Below are 18,574 nucleotides of genomic sequence, written 5' to 3'. Positions count from 1 at the left end.
GCAGGAGATAGATGGGCCCCAGGCTGAGCAGCTGGAGTTTGTCCCCTGTGGACAGATACTCCAAGATGAATAGCAAGGAGCAAGGAGGAGCTGAGCTCTGCCCAGATAAAAGATAAAGAGACCACATGTTCCTCATTCTCGAGGTCAAGGAGACCTTCCCAACTACAGGTGCGCAAAAAGACTCCTCGGGGGCCAAAAAGGGAAGGAGCACCACCCCATAGTAGGTGATGTCAACCTACCCATAGGCCTCTTCGCTAGAATCCACCTTGGCTAAGAGACGCGTGTGCACACAGGGGAGGACCCTGAGTTAAACCAAATACAGGCTCAGGGCCAGAAAAAGCAAGATGACTGGCCAGAGGAAACCCAGAAGAAATATCCCATATAAGTGATTGAAACTACCACGAGGGCGCAACTCTCTCTCTGAGCCCGCCCGTGTGAGTCTATTCACATGTACTCTTTTTCCTCCTAATAAACACTTTACTTATGTCACTACTTTCCATGTCTTTGTGGAAATTCATTTCTACAAAGCCAATGGACCAGGGCCTTGTCACTGCCCACTGGCCCTGGTGGTCCAGTGGCTAGTATTTGGCACTTTCACTGCCACGACCTGACTTCAATCCCTGGCCAGGGAACCGAAATCCTCTTCAAGCCACTGCAAGCCAAGGCCACCTGAGATCACTTTCATAATCACAGAGTTATCTTTAGTCACATAAACGTGGAAACAACTTAAAAGACTATCAACAGTGGGTCAGCTAAATAAATTAGAGAATATAAACTCAATGAAATACTATTTAGTAATTAAAAATAATGAAACAAAGGTGTATATATATTTTAACACATCCACAGTATATCACTAAATAAATATTTGATGTATATTGATACAATGGAAAAATAAAATTCTATTGATGTATTAAAATATTTACATGAGCGTATTTATACACACACACAGATATGTTTTTATAAACACAGAAAAAAGCCTGGAGGAAACACACAACAAACTCTTGGCAGGCAAGATAATGAGAGAGGCACATGACCCCACTATATACATGAACAAGAAAAACCTATTCAGGGAGAGGGATAAATTAGGAGTTTGGGATTAACAGATACATACTACTATATATAAAATAGATCAGCAACAGGGATTTACTATATAACAGGGGGAACAATATTCAATACCTTATAATAACCTATGATGGAATAATCTGGAAAAAAAATATGTATATAACTGAATCACTTTGCTGTATACCTGAAACTAACACATATTGTAAATCAACTATACTTCAATTAAAAAAAAAAAAGAAAGAAAAACCTACAGGCCAAAATGCATATAGAAAAGCCTATGTCCTATACACACACTAAGAGTTTAAACACCATAATTCACAGGACTTCCCTGGTGGTGCAGTGGTTAAGAAACCGCCTGCTTATGCAGGGGACACGGGTTTGAGCCTTGGTCTGGGAAGATCCCACATGCCACAGAGCAACTAAACTCAGGCACCACAACTACTGAGCCTGTGCTCTAGAGCCCGAGAGCCACAACTACTGAAGCCTGAGTGCCTAGAGCCTGTGCTCCACAACAAGAGAAGCCACCGCAGTGAGAAGCCGGCACATCGCGATGAAGAGTAGCCCCCACTCGCTGCAACTAGAGAAAGCCCGTGTGCAGCAACGAAGACCCAACACAGCCATAAATAAATAAATAAATTTATTTAAAAAAAATAAATACCATTCAAACACTCATACACCAAGACTTTCATCATGGTACATTTTAATGAAAAACTAAAAGCAATCTAAATGTAAGAAAATGATGCAATTATTAAAAATGTTCATAAAAGATTTTATGTTTTAAGTAGGAAATACTTCACACATATAAAAAAGTAAAAAGATTAAAACACCCATGTATCAAACACCCAGATTAATATAGTTTTTTTTAATAACATTGGACTTTATTATAATGTTAGGTGGAAAAACACCTCAGAATACAAAATTAGAGTATGACTTCAGCTATATAAGACTGTATGTAAAGGAGAAGAAATACATGAAAATGTCAACAATGGCTATCACTGGGCGCTAAGACTGTATGTGTGTGACTTTCATACCTCTTCATACTTTTCCACTGCCAAATTTTCTACAATGAGCTATCATCACTTCCATAATTATAAAAATTTTATTTTAGGGACTTCCCTGGTGGTCCAGTGGTAGAGAATCTGCCTTTCAATGCAGAACACCCACGTTCGATCCCTGGTCGGGGAACTAAAATCCCACATGCTTGGGGCAGCAAAGCCCAGGCACCTCAACTAGAGAGCCTGCAGGCCACAAACTACAGAGCCCACGTGCCACAACTAGAGAGAAAACCCACATGCCACAACTACAGAGAAGCCCATGCACCACAACTAAGACCTGATGCAGCCAAAAATTAAAAAAAAATTTTTTTTTTACTTTAAAAGTACAAAGTTTTACTAGCACCATTACCTTGGGATCATGAACGAATGTACTTCCTTTGGTTCCAGGAGGAAAATCTCCAGTACAAATATATTTTAGACATTCAATGATGGTCTAAAGAAATAGAAAATTATATTATTTAGTTATTAGAGAACTGCAGAATTTAATCATAAAATGTTAACTCATTATAAAATATTATTACCATAGAGACTATAAAAGATATGATCAGATAAGATTTGACATTATAAAACCTGTCATATAAATATGATTAAGTGTTAAAGAATAACTGCTGTAACTTCATAGAAAAGCTACATACTTAACGAGGTATACTGAAATAAAATAAAGAATTATTATTTGAGGGAAAATTTCTCTATTTCTAATTAAAACCCTTTAAGTCAAGTTTTTAATAACAATGGCTAAAGTAAAACATGGTCACCACAGTTGACAACACTATATTGTATAAATGAAATTTAATGAGAGTGTAACTTAAATGTTCTCACCAAAAAAAGATAAATACATGTTAATTAACTAGATAGGGGGAATCCTTTTACAATATACATCTGTGTCAAATCACCATGATGTATACTTTAAATAGCCTACAAATTATGTCATTATACCCAAAAAAGCTAAAATTTTTTAAAAGTCGAAACTAAACAAATGGCTAATATCTACAAAGACCTTACTATGTGCCAGGTATTGTACTAACCACTTTCACATACATTAAGCTTTTAATTCTCACATCAATCCTAGGCTGTAGAAACTATTTTTTAAATAAATTTATTTTTTTATTTATTCATTTATTTATTTTTGGCTGTGTTGGGTCTTTGCTGTGCACGGGCGGGGTGAGCGGGGGCTACCCTTCGGGGCCGTGCACAGGCTTCTCATTGCAGTGGCTTCTCTTGTTGTGGAGCACCGGCTCTAGGCGCGCGGGCTCCAGAGCGCAGGCTCAGTAGTTGTGGCGCATGGGCTTAGTTGCTCCACAGCATGTGGGATCCTCACGGACCAGGGCTCAAACCTGTGTCCCCTGCACTGGCAGGCAGATTCTTAACCACTGCGCCACCAGGGAAGTCCCACGTAGAAACTTTTTTAACCTCCATTTTACAGAGAAGAAAACTAAGGCATGGAGCATTTAGGTCACTTTTGCCCAGTCACACAGCTAATAAATGGTGAAGGAAAAAATTTCTATTAAAGCAGCTAGGGCTCATAAACACTAAACATACTAGTCTCTCTACCAGTAGAGCACTTAATACAATGCTAGGTACATAAAAAGCATTCAATAAATAATATTTCTACATAAATAAAAGCAGACAAGAGTCTGGCATTCAACTCTCAACACTAAACCTTATGTCTTTTTCTATGCTTTTCACTTCATTCGCTCCTCTCCCTGTTACAACGATACCACCTTGCTTTTTCTCAAAGCACCCTTTCAGACCAGAGAGCCTCTTGGCTGTACTTTTTTCATAATTGCATACCATTCCAGGTCCAACTCAAATTTCTAAATATTTCCAGTACTGGAGCACAGTATATAAGCTGCGCTTCGATCTTTTATTCTGACTAGGTAAAAGTATCCTAACAACAAAATACTGTCCCAATTTAACCAAACCCCAACACATGTTTCATTTTAAAATTATGTCATTTACTTATCATTTATTATCTAAGTCGGGATAGACAGTCTTCTTAAAGTCATATATTTATCATATTTTATAACTTTTAAAGAAATCCTGTACGGGGACGACTACCAGGAAGTGAATGCTATGCCATGTAAGGAACGATAAAACATCAATGTAGACAAAAATGCTTCCTGTGGGACTGTGAGCTCGCTGAGCCCGGACGGAGGTAGCTCCCGGTCTCTTGGGATTCTGATGGAACCCTTGTCCACCGGACATGACTGAACACAGGAGTCTGGTCGGTTCCTGAGGTCGCAGTGGCCTGAACGCCACAGGCCACACCAAGCCACGCCCCTGGGCCGGGAAGTCAGCCGGAGACCCAGGTACACCCTGGGGCCCCAGGAGCTGAGTCATATGGACTCCTCTCATCCTAATCAAGAGTTCCGAACTCTGCAGATATTTTACTCCAGATTTCTAACACGTGGCGACCCGTAAACTGAAGGCGGCTACTTAGGACTTACCGTTTTCCCCGCCCCATTGGGTCCAACCAAAATTGTGAGGGGACTGAAGAATGTGATAATTTGTTTATCTTTATCCTCTATTCCAAAACTCCGCACGCCCAGAATGCTCATCTTTTCGATCCGGGACATGTCTGCAAATGTTTCTTTTCTCAACAGCAGGGGTCTAGAGCCCAGGGCTCACTTTAGCAGTGAGGCCCGAGCAGAGCAAGAGCGGGTCTTAAGGACTCGCGCGTCCCGGGGTCGGGAGGCTCCAGGTGAAAGCGAAAGCTCGGGCTGGAACCTTTCCTCCCACACCGGCTTTCTTCCCCGCTGGAACGCGAGAGTGGGGGTGGGGGCCAGCCCGGGGCTGCCCGCGGGAGACGCAGAACACAAGCCCCAGGACCCCGCGACCGTGGGCACTCACAGACTTCCGCCTCCGCGGCCCCGCGGGTCACGTGGGGCGCTACGGCCTGCGCGCTTTTACGCCGCAGGCCCGGGGCACGCCGGGAAGTCAGAGGCCCGCTGTGCGCGCGCAGCTCTGGGTTCCGGGAACCTTACCGCGCAAGAAGGTTGAGTGCAAGGTCATCTAGCAAGCGGATTCCGGCTCCTTGCTGGCGGCGGGGGCGGGGCGGGACAGGACTGACAGGCACTAACTCTAAGAGAAGACAAAGACTTGTGATGGACAGCGATTCTCAAAGTGTGATCTCGGGACTCCTGGAACGGAGGGGAGTGCGGTGTTCGCTCCTGTCAAAACTTTTTCTAACGATACTAAGACGTTTTCGCCTTTGCGCTCTCAGTCGCTCCCTAATGTACTGAGTTTTCTAGTAATTTCGTGACGTGCGGGACACCATCGCAATGATGGCTAATGGAATGTGTGCTTGTATATTCTTGTGCTTTTAAAAATATTTCAAATTTAGTTTCTACTTGAGTAAATATTAGTAGTTATAACTCACGTAAAAGCCCTTTGGGATCCTCAGAGAGGGGTTTAATACCAAAAGTTTGTGAACTGCCGTTGTAGACCAAAAGCCAAAAAGCTATTATAAGACTATAAAATGTTATGAAAATATGTGAAGTAAATCCACTGCTATAAGTACCACCCCAAGATAGGAATAGACACCTTTAAGAGATTCTGTTATGCAAGATGAATAATAAGAGATCTGTACACCATCGTGCCTATATTTAACAATAATGTATACTTAAAAATTTGCCAATACGGTAGACCTTGTGTTAACTGTTCTTACTACAATAAATAAATAAAATAGAAAATAAAAATAAGGAAAGTGAGAAGAAACTTTTGGAGGTGATGGATATACCAATGGCATTGAATGTATGTCTCCTGCTTAATATGAAGTAGCCAAAATTACCTCTTATGCAGCTGGATTAAAAAAAAAAAGTTTAACTTGAGTCTTTAGCACCTTTAGATTAAGCTTTCAGTTTACAGGAAGTATTAAGCTAATAATATCACAAGGATGGAAAAGACAAATCTGGAAGGTGGAATGTGCTACAAAACACTGGCCCAGACTTTCAGATTACTGTTACTAGAACAAGAACTTTTGTAGATTCTAAAAGGATGGTTGAGAATTAAAAGAGATTTGAGTTTCATGTTACCAAGATGCAGCGCATGATCCTGGATTGGATCCTGCTTTGGACATAGAGATGTGAAGGGAATTTCGGGTATATGTGGGGAAATTTGAATGTAGACTGGAGATTAAATGCTAAAAAAAACCCCGTTGTTTTCATTATATTAGATGTGATGATATTTTGCTATATGAAAAAGATCCTTTTTTGAGATGCATATAGAACTGTTAACGATAGTGTCATGCTTTCTATAATTTACTTTTAAAATACTTGAGAAAAACTGAGTTGAAGGAAAAAATGGACATTACAAGGTGCCAGATTCCATTACAAAAATTTTCAACTTTGTAACAGTAGGAAACTATAAAACTAAGATAACAACTCTAGGAGGAGCGGGTGGAAAGATTTCCAATAAAAATGATTAATCTTTAAAATAAAAAGAACTAAAAAGGCGAATCAGTCAAGTTCCCAGTTCTCAGTAAACTACTACTGAAAAATGTTTAGTTTCACTTGTATCATAATTAATGAAATGGAAAATAAAATACCATTAGATACTATCTTATACCTATTAGTGAATCTCTTTATCCTTATAATACTTTCTGACATAAATTGTCTTTTTCTGGTATTTATATTAATACATCAGCTTTCTTTTGATTAGTATTTGTCTAGTATGTCTTTCTATCCCTTGATTTTTAAACCTCTTAATGTCATTTTGCATGAAGTGAACTGTTATTCCTGATAAATTTGGATGTATTTCTCATATCTTTTTTTGTGCCTTTTCCCTCTTTTTCTCCTTTCCAGGTTTCTGGATTGATTGATTTTCATTATTCTCTTGTTTTATTCTACCGGTTTTGAAGTTGCACATTCTATTTTGATTCTTTTAGTCATTATTCTTGAATTTTTCATGTGCCTATTTTGAAATCTGAGGTTAATACCTTTAGTATCCTTTTAAACAGTACAAGAACCATAAAATGCACCGAATCTGATCACTCCTTGCATCTTAATCTTCCACATTATCATTGTTTAGTATTTTTGTTCCATGTTGTCTTGAAATCCTCTGAGTTACTTTTTAAAACCAGCATTATTTATTTATGTTTACCAACGTATTTATCAAGCTTTTTTACTACTACTGCTTCTTGTATCAGACCTTCCTTTGTCGTTCATTTCACTCATTACATTAGCAGAACTATTAAACCCTAGTGCTAAAGAATCTTGAGGGAAAGAAATCTATCCCACATGCTGATATCAGGATTAAACAAAGTTATTTTTGTGAAAGTGCTTTATAAATGGTAAAACACTGTAAAAATATGAGATTTATTTTTTGTGCATTGAATATTTTTAGAGGGTTAATCTGGTAAAATGTAACAAAGCTATTAAAATGATCACACAAGTTCCTCAGCATAAAGAAATTTTTTTTTTTTTTCGGTACGCAGACCTCTCACTGTTGTGGTCTCTCCCGTTGCGGAGCACAGGCTCCGGACGTACAGGCTCAGCGGCCATGGCTCACGGGCCCAGCCGCTCTGCGGCATGTGGGATCCTCCCGGACCGGGGCACGAACCCGTGTCCCCTGCATCGGCAGGTGGACTCTCAACCACTGCACCATGAGGGAAGCCCGAAAATATTTTTTAAATTATACAGAGAGCTTTTTAGTAGCATTGTTTGTAATTGTGGAATACTAGCAACAACCCAAATGGTGAAGTAAACTGTGGTACATCAATTTCATCTAATAGGTAACCATTAAAATAATAAGTAGTTACATGAAAGAGAAATGTTAATAACAAAAAAGACAAACAAAATTGCACATATTCATTGATTACAACTCTGTAAAGCTGTCTTAGTAAAGATTGGAAGAGGTCAACAAAAACCTAATATAGTAGTTGCTATGCCGAGGGGAAGAAGTTCTGTGTTTATTTTCCAATGATGTTATTTATCAATTAAAAACTTATTTAAAAGATATACTTAGGGTTTCCCTGGTGGTGCGGTGGTTGAGAGTCCGCCTGCCGATGCAGGGGACACGGGTTCGTGCCCCGGTCCGGGAGGATCCCACATGCCACGGAACGGCTAGGCCCGTGAGTCATGGCCGCTGAGCTTGCGCGTCCGGAGCCTGCGCGTCCGGAGCCTGTGCTCCGCAACGGGAGAGGCCACAACAGTGAGAGACCCGCGTACCGCAAAAAAAAAAAAAAAAAAAAGATATACTTGGAGATTGAAAGGATGGAGGTTAGAATAAGGTCAAGAAAAAGAAAGAGACGCTATCATTTTACATTTAGTCACTGCAAAAAAAAATTGTGGCATCGTGCCCTGTTATTTGATTAGAATCAGTTCATAGAAAAGTCATTTGACCTTAATGACTACACAGTTAGTAAGAAAACACAGGTATCAGTTTTTAAAAACATGTTGCCAATTTGGAAGCCACTAATAGAGACAAAGGTTTTAGGGCAAAAGGATGAACGTTGCCTACTAATACAACTTTTCAACACCAAAGTCCTTTTTCTAAACTATACAATTACTAGTAATTCTTAAAAATTCTCAATACTGTTTGCTAATTTCTTTCTATTCTCCTAAAATAATGTGGGTTTTTTAAAATACCATGGTAGTTCACATTGGTTTGTTCTCTATAGATGAGCTGACAGCTTTGCTCTATCTTTTTTCCAGGAGTCCTGCCAAAGTTGTTTCTATTATCAGGCTCCTGGCTCCAGGGAATAGACTCCTTCAGTTTCCACAGTATTCACATTAATGTGTTCAACTAATACAACCAAGTTCCTGCTTATTCATTCAGTTATTTATTCAATAAACATTAATTGAGTGTGTACAATAGGCTGGTCATTGAGGGTAAAGAGATCAATTAAATAAAACCCTTATTCTCAAGGAGCTCACAGTCTAGTGAAGTAAAAAGTTCCCAGGTGCATGACACTTATGGGATACAAAGTCTTTTTACATAATAATAATATAAATAATTATAAACTGTTTTTCAATTGGCAAGGTTATTTTTAATAAACTTTTATTTCATTTAGCTTTAGATTTGCAGAAACGTTGAAAGAATATTATAGAGATTTCCTGTGTACCCTGCACCCAGTTTCCTCTGTTGTTCGTATAACTATGGTACATTTGTCACAACTGGGTAACCAACATTGGCACATTACTAGACTCCACAGTTTTTAGGGGGTTTTCTTAGTTTTTACCTACTTAGTTTTAGGGGGTTTCCTGTCTGGGATGTCATCCAGCATACTACATTGCATTTAGTCATCATATCATCTTAGATTCCTCTGGGCTGTGACAGTTCTCAGACTTTACTTGTTTTTGATGACCTTGACAGTTTTACAGAGTACTTTTCAGGTATTTTGTCCTTCAATTTGGGTATGTGTAATATTTTTCTCATGGTTAGACAGAGGTTATAAGTTTTGGGGAGGAAGACCGCAGAGATAAAATGCCATTCTCATTACATCATGTTAAGGGAACATGCTACTAACATGAGTTATCACTGTTGATGTTGACCTTGATCACCTGGCTGAGGTTTGTCGGGTTTCTCCATTGCAAAGTTACTCCTCTCATAATCCCCCTTCCAGACTGCACACTTTAAAATGAATTGTATTCCACAGTTACTTTAAGTGTATCCCACACTTAAAGAGAATTATGCTTCATTTCCTTGAGGCTACAATATCTACAAAAATTACTTGGAATTCTGCAAGTAATTCTGCAAGTAATCTCCTGCAAGTAGGAGATTAAAATTATTAACTTTTGTTTGCAGGTTAACATTAATAAACCTCTTTCAAATACATTATTTTATGGTCCCTGTTCAGAGAGTTTGCAATCAGGTTAGGGAGATCAGACTAATAGAGGAATAGTTATTGACTTATGAAAACATTGTAAGAAATGTAATTTTGTACACTCATGTTCATAATGGCATTATCCACAATAGCCAAAAGATGGAAGCAACCCAAATGTCCATTGATAAATAAACGGATAAACAAAATGTGGTATATGCATACAATGGAAGATTATTCCACCTTAAAAGGGAAGGGGAGTTCCCCTGTGGCCCAGTGGTTAGGATTCCAGGCTTTCACTGGCGTGGCCCAGGTTCAATCCCTGGTCAGGGAATTGAGATCCCCCGTAAGCCTTGCGGTGAGGCCAAAAAAAAAAAAAAAAAAAAGGGAAGGAAACTCTGCCACATGCTACAAGATGGATGAACATTGAGGACACTATCCTACGTGAAATAAGCCAGTCAGTAAATGACAAATACTATATGATTCTACTTATCTGAGTTACCTAGAATAATCAAATTCATAGAGACAGAAAGTAGAAGCGTGGTTGCCAGGGGCTGGGAGGGAGGGGGAAAATGGAGAGTTGTTGTTTAATGGGTACAGAGTTTCAGCTTTGCAAGATAAAAAGCGTTCTGGAGATGGATTGTACAACATTATGAACATACTCAACACTACTGAACTGTATACTTAAAAATGGTTAAGATGTTATGTTTTATGTTACATGTATTTTACCACAATTAAAACATTTTTGAAGATACATAATTTTGAATAGGAGGATTTTTAAATAACTTGCCCTCCAATAGGGACCCACAGTTATACTATAGATCAGAGACTGCAAAATAGCACCCTGTATGGTTCTTAAAACTATGAATTGCCAACATTTAAAAATCAGGAGATTATACATAATAATCAGGATTTCCGGCTCCTTTGAAAAATTGGATGATTTGGTAACATAAGTCCAAGGGTGTCACATGGCAACAGTCAGCTGGAGCTGACCAGTACTTGCCACCTGGAGACAGGTCACTCTGCTGCAGTTTTCTGCAGCCCCACCATCTGTGCTGTTGTCACACCTTGCCCATCTCACTCATTTTCATAGCCAGCATGACTCCCTAAAAATAGTGAGTGGTTGGTGAATTTTATCCTGCTTAGTGAACGCTAGTACAGTGGTGTCTCAATCCTCCACCACCTAGATTCCCTGTTTAACCCTATAACAGAGAGAAGTTTAAAACTCAGAACTTCGTGTATTTAAGGTACTAAAATAACAAGTCACTTGGCAGTTCCTCTGAAACCTTCATCTAAGCCCACACTTCCTCTGTGTAGCCCAAAGGAGTTGAGGAGAACCAGAATGAATTCTCTCTATCTGGGGAGAGAAGGCTCTGCCAGAAGTCAGCTTTGGTTTTGAAAGCACCATTTTAAGAGCACCTTGATCCAGTCTATTGTGATTCCTACCTCACTCCTGCAGCAAGCCACGGTCACTCCTGCAGTCTCAAGGAAAAGGTCTTTCAAGTGTTCAAACCAGGCATGTCTAACCAAGAGTCCAAAACTTTAGCACAAACAAAACCAGACATGGTACAGGAAGGCTGCCACTAAAGTCCCATACTACTTTTATCCCACCTGTGCAGAGCTGTGACTACCCCCATGTAAAAGGCTTGACAGGACTTCCCTGGTGGTCCAGTGGTAAAGAATCTGCCTTACAATGCAGGGGAGGTGAGTTCAATCCCTGGTCAGGGAACTAAGATCTCACATGCCACGGGGCAACTAAGCCCGCACGACACAACTACTGAGCCCGCGTGCCTCAACTAGAGCCCGGGCACCATAACTACAGAGCCCACACGCCATGGAGGCTGTGTGCCACAATTAGAGAAGAGAAAACCTACACACCACAGAAGTCAGCGCTGCAAGGAAAGATCCCGCATGCCTCAACAAAGATCCTGCATGCCGCAACTAAGACCCAACGCAGCCTAAAATAAATAAATAATAAATAAATCTTTAAAAAATAAAATAAAAGGCTTGTCTACCTCCTAGATGCCTCTACTTCACATACAGAACTACATCCAGCTTTGGAAAAGGATTCTAGGTAACAATTCATATTTGGTACAATCTGTGCTAGATACTCAAGGTAGTCCTAAAGCCAGGCTTCCAGGCCACCAACACAGAACCACCTTGGGATGCTCACTGAAACTCTCCATTATAAGCAATGGCTTACACTTCCATTATGTGTGCTAAGGCCAGGGAAGAAGGAAGTGTGTGGTCTAGAAGGGGGCCTCATTTGCTCCCTTCTGGGATTATAGGTCAGAGCCTAAGGTACACAAAGGCTGATCCCCCTGATCACACCTATTCATACATGGCCCACCCAGGGTGTGAAAGGACACTCCCACCCTTGTGGGATGTGAAGGAGAGGCCATGCCCATATGTTATGTGGCTGTGACGGATGTTTTTTGGTTGCCTTCCTAGCATCTAGGTCCCTCTTACTACTACCTAGGACCCCAAATTTCTCAGGTATGAAGTTTGGGTGGGATGAAGCCCATCGCCAGCTCCAGGGAGAACCAATTAGTATACCTCGTACCCCCGGCCACAGTTCAAGGGTGAACATGGGATCAAGGGTGAACAAGGCTAAAATCTTGGACTTTTAATTGAGCAATCAGAAAAACACAATTTGCTTTCTCCTGAGGCTCATGAACAGGGTACATATAGATTCAGGAGGCTGGACATCATCTTGGGTCCACAGTGACCCAAGAATGGGTCACTGCCTGAGAATGAAGACAATGGTCACTGAGGTAAGCAACATAAAGGAGCCTCCACCCTGGATCATTTGGTTGTATGAGCTAACAAATCCCCCATTTGGCTTCAGCCAGTTTGGGTTAGGTTTTTGATCACTGGCAACAGAAAGGACCCCAGTGAACACAACTTGACCCAGCTAAGTTTTGATGGTCTCTGCTCTAATCACCATCTTCAATCACCAGTATTTTCAATTCCTTTTAAGACAGATCAACCTGGCTACAACTGCATTAGAGTTTACTTGACGTGAAAAGAAATTCTCAATATTTACGTATTTTAGCATAAAATTCTATTTAGTGGCTTACATTATACTTCTTTTTACACAAATCTTTTAAAAGGAAATTCAATCTTCTGATTTTAAGAAATGCAAATGTGGGGCAATGATGTATCCACCTAAGGATTTTCTTTTGTAATAGAAAATGTTTTTAAAGGGATTTAAATAAAATAGGGATTTTTATTATTATTAAAAGATAAAAGTAAAATTATTTTTTAAGGTACAGGCATTGGAAACAGTTTCACTATATGCCATTATTAAGCATTCTCTATCTGATTGTTAGAAATTATTCATTTCCTCAAAGAGAGAGAATAAATTGGTTGGGGATGAAATCTTGTACTATGCACTTTCTTTGCCAAGGCAAACGCTCAACATTTCAGAGCCATGAGAATGCTTCTGCATTTGAGTTTGCTGGCTCTTGGAGCTGTCTACGTTTGTGTCATTGCTGTAGAAAGTCCCATGAATAGACTGGTGGCAGAGACCTTGACACTGCTCTCCACTCATCAAACTCTGCTGATAGGTGACGGGGTAATTTTCTTTTTGATTCCTACAGTCTTTAAAATATATAGGTAATCATTTGTGGTGGCTTATTTTTAAAGATCTGTCATTAATCATGAAATTATGAGAGTGTTAGTACTATATAACTGATAACCACATTACTAACAAGAATTTTACTAAAAGTTACGAATGCTAGAGTGCTTTAAACATGAATGTATTTTCTTTCCTTTTCAGAACTTGATGATTTTACTAAAAGTTATGAATGCTAGAGTGCTTTAAACATGAATGTATTTTCTTTCCTTTTCAGAACTTGATGATTCCTACTCCCGAACATACAAATGTAAGTTAAATCAAGATTTGATAAATGATTGAGTGAATAAGTAAATTTCATATTTTAACCTATAAAGCATTAGTTATCACTGGAATGATTTAATTTTCTCCATTTTGTTTTTGTGTGTGTGGATGCAAATGTATGTACTTATAAATATTAGGAATAACTTTACAAGTAGAATTCATTAAACAAGTGGATCAGGCCCTTTGGTGATGTTGTCAGTTCTCCATCTCAAAGAGCCTCATGTAAGGCATTCTTTTTTTTTTTTTTTTTAGGTATTTAATGTCTTTTTCTTTGCTATATGCTTTTTAAAATTTATTTATTTTTTAAATTGAAGTATAGGTGATTTACAATGTTGTGTTAGTTTCAGGTATACAGCAAAGTGATTCAGTTTTATATATATATTATTATTCAGATTCTTTTCCCATATAGATTATTATAAAATATTGAGTAGAGTTCCCTGTGCTATACAATAGGTTCTTGTTGTTTATCTAGTTTATATATAGTAGTGTGTATATGCTACTCTCAAATTCCTAATTTATCCCCCCCCCGCCACCTTTCCCCTTTGGTAACCATAAGTTTGTTTTCTATGTCTGTGAGTCTGTTTCTGCTTTGGGAATTAGTTCCTTTGTATCATTTTTTAAGATTCCACATATAAGTGATATCATATGGTATTTGTCTTTCTCTTTCTGACTTCCCTTAGTATGATAATTCTAGGTCCATCCATGTTGCTGCAAATGGCATTACTTCATTCTTTTTTATGGCTGAGTAGTATTCCATTGTATATATGTACCACATCTTCTTTATCCATTCATTTGTCAATGGACATTTTGGTTACTTCCATGTCTTGGCTATTGTAAATAGTGCTTCTTTCCAGAAGAATTCCATACTGGGTGAGAGGGGCCTCCTAGTCTCCATTCAACTCTATCTATGGCTTTCCTCTCACTCTCATGTCTTTCTGAAAGTTTAGCAAGTTAGATTTATATTTTTAAAATTATGGTCAGTAGACATTAAAATATACAATGAATGCCCTATATTAATATATGTGTCATTTACACATATTTAAATTATTATGGCCATATAATGGAATTGTATACATTTGGCATATGTCATGGTTGTATTAAAATGTAAAATATATGATTTCATTAGTCTAAATAGAATAAAATTACCAGCTAGAACTACAAAAGGAAACTCATGGGAGCTCAATCAGTATTGTAGTTGCATTATACTTCCTAAACATTTTAATTTCGGTTAAGGAGTTAATTTATATCATTTGTAAAACTCCTCAGTAGTTATATAAACTTTATCTACTTTTGGAAATTATAGCTCAGTGTGAAGTGGTTTGCCACTTGGAAAAGGAACAAGTAAAATATTCTTTGGAGAAGAGAACTCATGTAAACAACACGACTAACTTCTGGAACTAAATTTTTATACCTTGTTTTGATTATTTATAGTTTTTAAATCTTCCTCATTTAGCACGAACTATGCATTAAAGAAGTCTTTCAGGGAATAGACACACTGAAGAATCAAACTGCACAAGGGGATGCCGTGGAAAAACTATTCCAAAACTTGTTTTTAATAAAAGAATACATAATAGACCTCCAAAGAGTAAGTTAAAAACATTTAGTGGAAACTTAAGTATATTTGTCTGGCTCTGAATTGACAAGAATTGACAGTTTCCTACAATACTTACTGTCTACTCTTTTCACAGAAGAAGTGTGGAGGAGAAAGATGGAGAGTAAAACAATTCCTAGACTACCTGCAAACTTTTCTTAAGGTGATAAACACCGAGTGGACAACGGAAAGTTGAGACCAACCTGTCTCACTGTAGCGAAAGATTCTGGAGGAGAAGAAGGATGTTTTACTGCAACAAGGATGAGGGCCAACCAAGGGTGGGGCCTTAATATTCAGTGTAATGAAACTTCAGAGGCAAAGTAAATATTTCAGGCATACTGCTACCTCACACAGGCAGAAAGTATAAAAACAAAATATTTGAGCTGTATTTCAGATATCAGAATCATTGAAGTATTTTCCATCAGTTTGCTCTAAGCAAAATAGATATATACTTTTATCTATCTTATTTAACATAACATTCTGTAAAATGTCTGTTAACTTAATATTATTTATGAAATAATTGAGAACTTGGAAAATTAATATTTATTTCATCTTAGGCTATGTTCCAATAAAACAAAAATAGACAACTCTGGTTCAATTTGTTGCTGGCCTTTGTCTGACTTCTGAAGTGAGCACAGTCTGTGTGAGAACACGCCAGGTTTGGAGAGCATTCCCATCTTCCAGGTGGCAGAAGTCGCAGATTGCTAGGCATACCATGGGTGGATGAGATCTAGCAGGACTTAGTGGGGAAGGGGGTAGCAGGGACATGGGCAGGGGCTGGAGCCTGGTTTCCTCTCCATGGTATACCCAGAGCCTAGGTTGGTGCAGGTAAAATGGGAGGTGATGAATGAATGATTATAAGGGCCTTCCAGAACTGGCCAGAGAATTAAAATGAGTTTCACGGCTTCCCCTGGGGAGGAGGGCAGTGTAGGAATCTGTATCTAGGTCTCTTCCCAGCCTATGAGAAGAATGTGGCAGGCCAATCCCACTGCCAGTTTGGGGAAGAAACACTCCTTGTGGAGCCCAGAGCACTGTGACCTGGGGGTTCTTCATCTCACCTGACTTTGTGGCATAACAATGATCAGAGAAGCACTGGTAGACAGTTATATTGGGGAGGCTGGGTTCTAGAGGTGCCCACCATCTGTATTCCCAGGGGCAGAGCAGCATTAGGCAGAACAACACTCCAATCTGCCTCTTTATGACTATCAGTACCATAATTGGAAGTTCCTCCGCTTGAGGAAATTTCTTAAGGATTCAGAAAATACGTCCTTTAAGATATAATATTAAAACTGAGACCTGGAGGAGAGGCCCAGTAACAATATTCAGCTATGCCATTAATTCCTTCCTTTGCTTACTGATCACAGGCCCTACTGCATGCTGGGAGACAGTTGTGGCCATGTGCTACAGGGCCTTACAGATGGTGCCATTACCCTGGGCATTATCTGCATAGATTGCACGTGTTGCGCTTGACTGCTTGTGTGAAGCAACTGCTCCTACTGTTTCTGGGTGTGGGAGAGGGGCCAGGGCAGTCAGACACAGATTCCCAGGTGGGAGAATGCAAGTCCTTTTGTGCAAGAAGACATATTTCCCTTCCAGCACAAACACAGGCATGGTAGTCAGCACTCTGCTGTGACTTAGGCTCCCAACTTGTGCACCCACCAAGTCCCAAGAGCTGGGGCTGAGATGATGAAGAGGTGTCAGCACAGTACTATGCTGACTGTTCTCGAAACTGACAGCAAACAGGAAACTCAATTTGAGAAGAGACTCAATGTCAATTTAATTCAATTCAGCAAATATTTATTGAGCTCCCATATGTTCCAGGACTGTTCTAGGGACTAAGATTCATCAGTGAATAAAAAAGACAAAATTCCCTGCCCTCGTAAACATATATTCTCTCTCAAAAAAGGTCATTTTCTAGCCAAGATACAGAAGCAACTTAAGTGTCCATCAACAGATGAATGGATAAAGAAGATGTGGTGTATATATTGATATATATGTACAATGGAATACTACTCAGCCATAAAAAAGAATGAAATTTTGCCATTTGTAACATGGATGGACCTGGAGGGTATTAGGCTTAGTGAAATAAGTCAGACAGAGAAAGACAAATACTGTGTTATCACTTATATGTGGAATCTAAAAAGTTAAACAAGTGAATGTAACAAAAAAGAAACAGACTCACAGATATAGAGAACAAACAGTGGGGAGGGGAAGGGGGGCAATATGGGGGTAGGGGATTAAGAGGCACAAACTACTATGTATAAAATAAATAAGCTACAAGGATATATTGTACAGCACAGGGAAAACAGTCAATATTTTATAATTACTATAAATGGAGTATAATCTATTATACTCCATAATAGAATTTTGAAAAATTTGGAATCACTATGTTGTACACCTGAAATTAATACTGTAAATCCACTATAACTTCATTAAAATAAAAGTAAAATTAATTTGGCAGGGAAAAAAAAGTCATTTTCCCACTTTTTTATCAAGGTCCAATATAGTTATTGTGGATTTAAGGCTGGAATATCCTAAAGTCCCACTAATGAACTCTTACCAATCTACCATCTCAGAGAAGCCGAACGCAAACAGGGCTGTATGAAGCTAACCAAAATGGGAATTCTTAGACCCACCAACGATTTTTAAGGCAGAAACAATGATTCTCCAGCTGATTCTACTTTCCCTGTAAAAACAATGCCAACCAGATTGTCCCTGGATAGGAAGAGTGGGATTCTTACAAGTTATATCAACTGCTCCCTCACCTAGCCTGACTACTGTGGGGCTCCAGACCTAGGGCATCAAAGGAGAGGGATTTGGCAGGCTCCAGGTTACAGGAAAGCTTTCATGAGTCGTGCTTTTCCTCTCAAAGCTTATCCCAATAAAAGAGCATCTATTTGCGCTCTGTCTTAGTGATGTCGCTGTTATTGCCCAGTGGGAGGAGCCAGAGTGAAACATTAGGCTGGTTTTGGAGGGCCACAGAGGAACCTTTCCAGAGAACACCTCAACACAATGCATCTAAAACCAAAGTCCCTCTTTGTAATCCATCCTCATCCCCTCAAACCTGCTGCTGCTGGTCCTCCTTGTCCTTCTTTCTCCTCTTCCTTTGAGGTTCCCTATTTGGCTAACATAACCATGACTACCTTCCCATCACCTTTCTGGAAGACTCCCTGACTTTTACCCTCTGTGCCCTTCCATCCACC

General features: G+C 39.2%; 2 protein-coding genes across 13 annotated transcripts in view; one reads left to right on the top strand and one right to left on the bottom strand.

Moving 5' to 3' along the window:
• RAD50 (RAD50 double strand break repair protein) overlaps positions 1 to 18,574 on the bottom strand; it is a 234,214-nt gene that overhangs the window by 93,518 nt on the left and 122,122 nt on the right. For 7 of the 12 annotated variants that reach the window (XM_067731700.1, XM_067731702.1, XM_067731701.1 and 4 more), the window contains one exon: positions 2,467 to 2,550. The exons of 3 other annotated variants lie outside the window; for them this stretch is intronic. In XM_067731700.1, the coding sequence (XP_067587801.1) occupies positions 2,467 to 2,550 (84 nt within the window). Of the gene's footprint in view, positions 1 to 2,466; positions 2,551 to 4,564; positions 5,005 to 5,101; positions 5,146 to 18,574 lie in introns of those variants that run through there. 2 more of the 12 variants (XM_067731707.1, XM_067731698.1) reach the window with 2 other exon arrangements.
• Positions 13,313 to 15,950, top strand: IL5 (interleukin 5). The gene is made up of 4 exons (XM_067731710.1): positions 13,313 to 13,456; positions 13,734 to 13,766; positions 15,234 to 15,365; positions 15,469 to 15,950. The coding sequence occupies exons 1-4, from the start codon at positions 13,313 to 13,315 to the stop codon at positions 15,565 to 15,567; spliced, it is 408 nt and encodes a 135-aa protein (XP_067587811.1). The 3' UTR covers positions 15,568 to 15,950.

The sequence above is a fragment of the Pseudorca crassidens genome, chromosome 3 (genome assembly GCF_039906515.1).
Source record: "Pseudorca crassidens isolate mPseCra1 chromosome 3, mPseCra1.hap1, whole genome shotgun sequence".
Classification (NCBI taxonomy): Eukaryota; Metazoa; Chordata; class Mammalia; order Artiodactyla; family Delphinidae; genus Pseudorca; species Pseudorca crassidens.
Note: the sequence above shows the minus strand (reverse complement) of the source record. Positions and strands in the feature narration are given on the sequence as shown.

Coding starts and splice junctions, on each gene's coding strand:
- IL5 (XM_067731710.1), top strand. CDS start 13,313: ATGAGAATGCTTCTGCATTTGAGTTTGCTGGCTCTTGGAGCTGTCTAC. Junction 13,457..13,733: donor CTCTGCTGATAGGTGACGGG/GTAATTTTCTTT, acceptor TTTCCTTTTCAG/AACTTGATGATTCCTACTCC. Junction 15,366..15,468: donor ACATAATAGACCTCCAAAGA/GTAAGTTAAAAA, acceptor CTCTTTTCACAG/AAGAAGTGTGGAGGAGAAAG.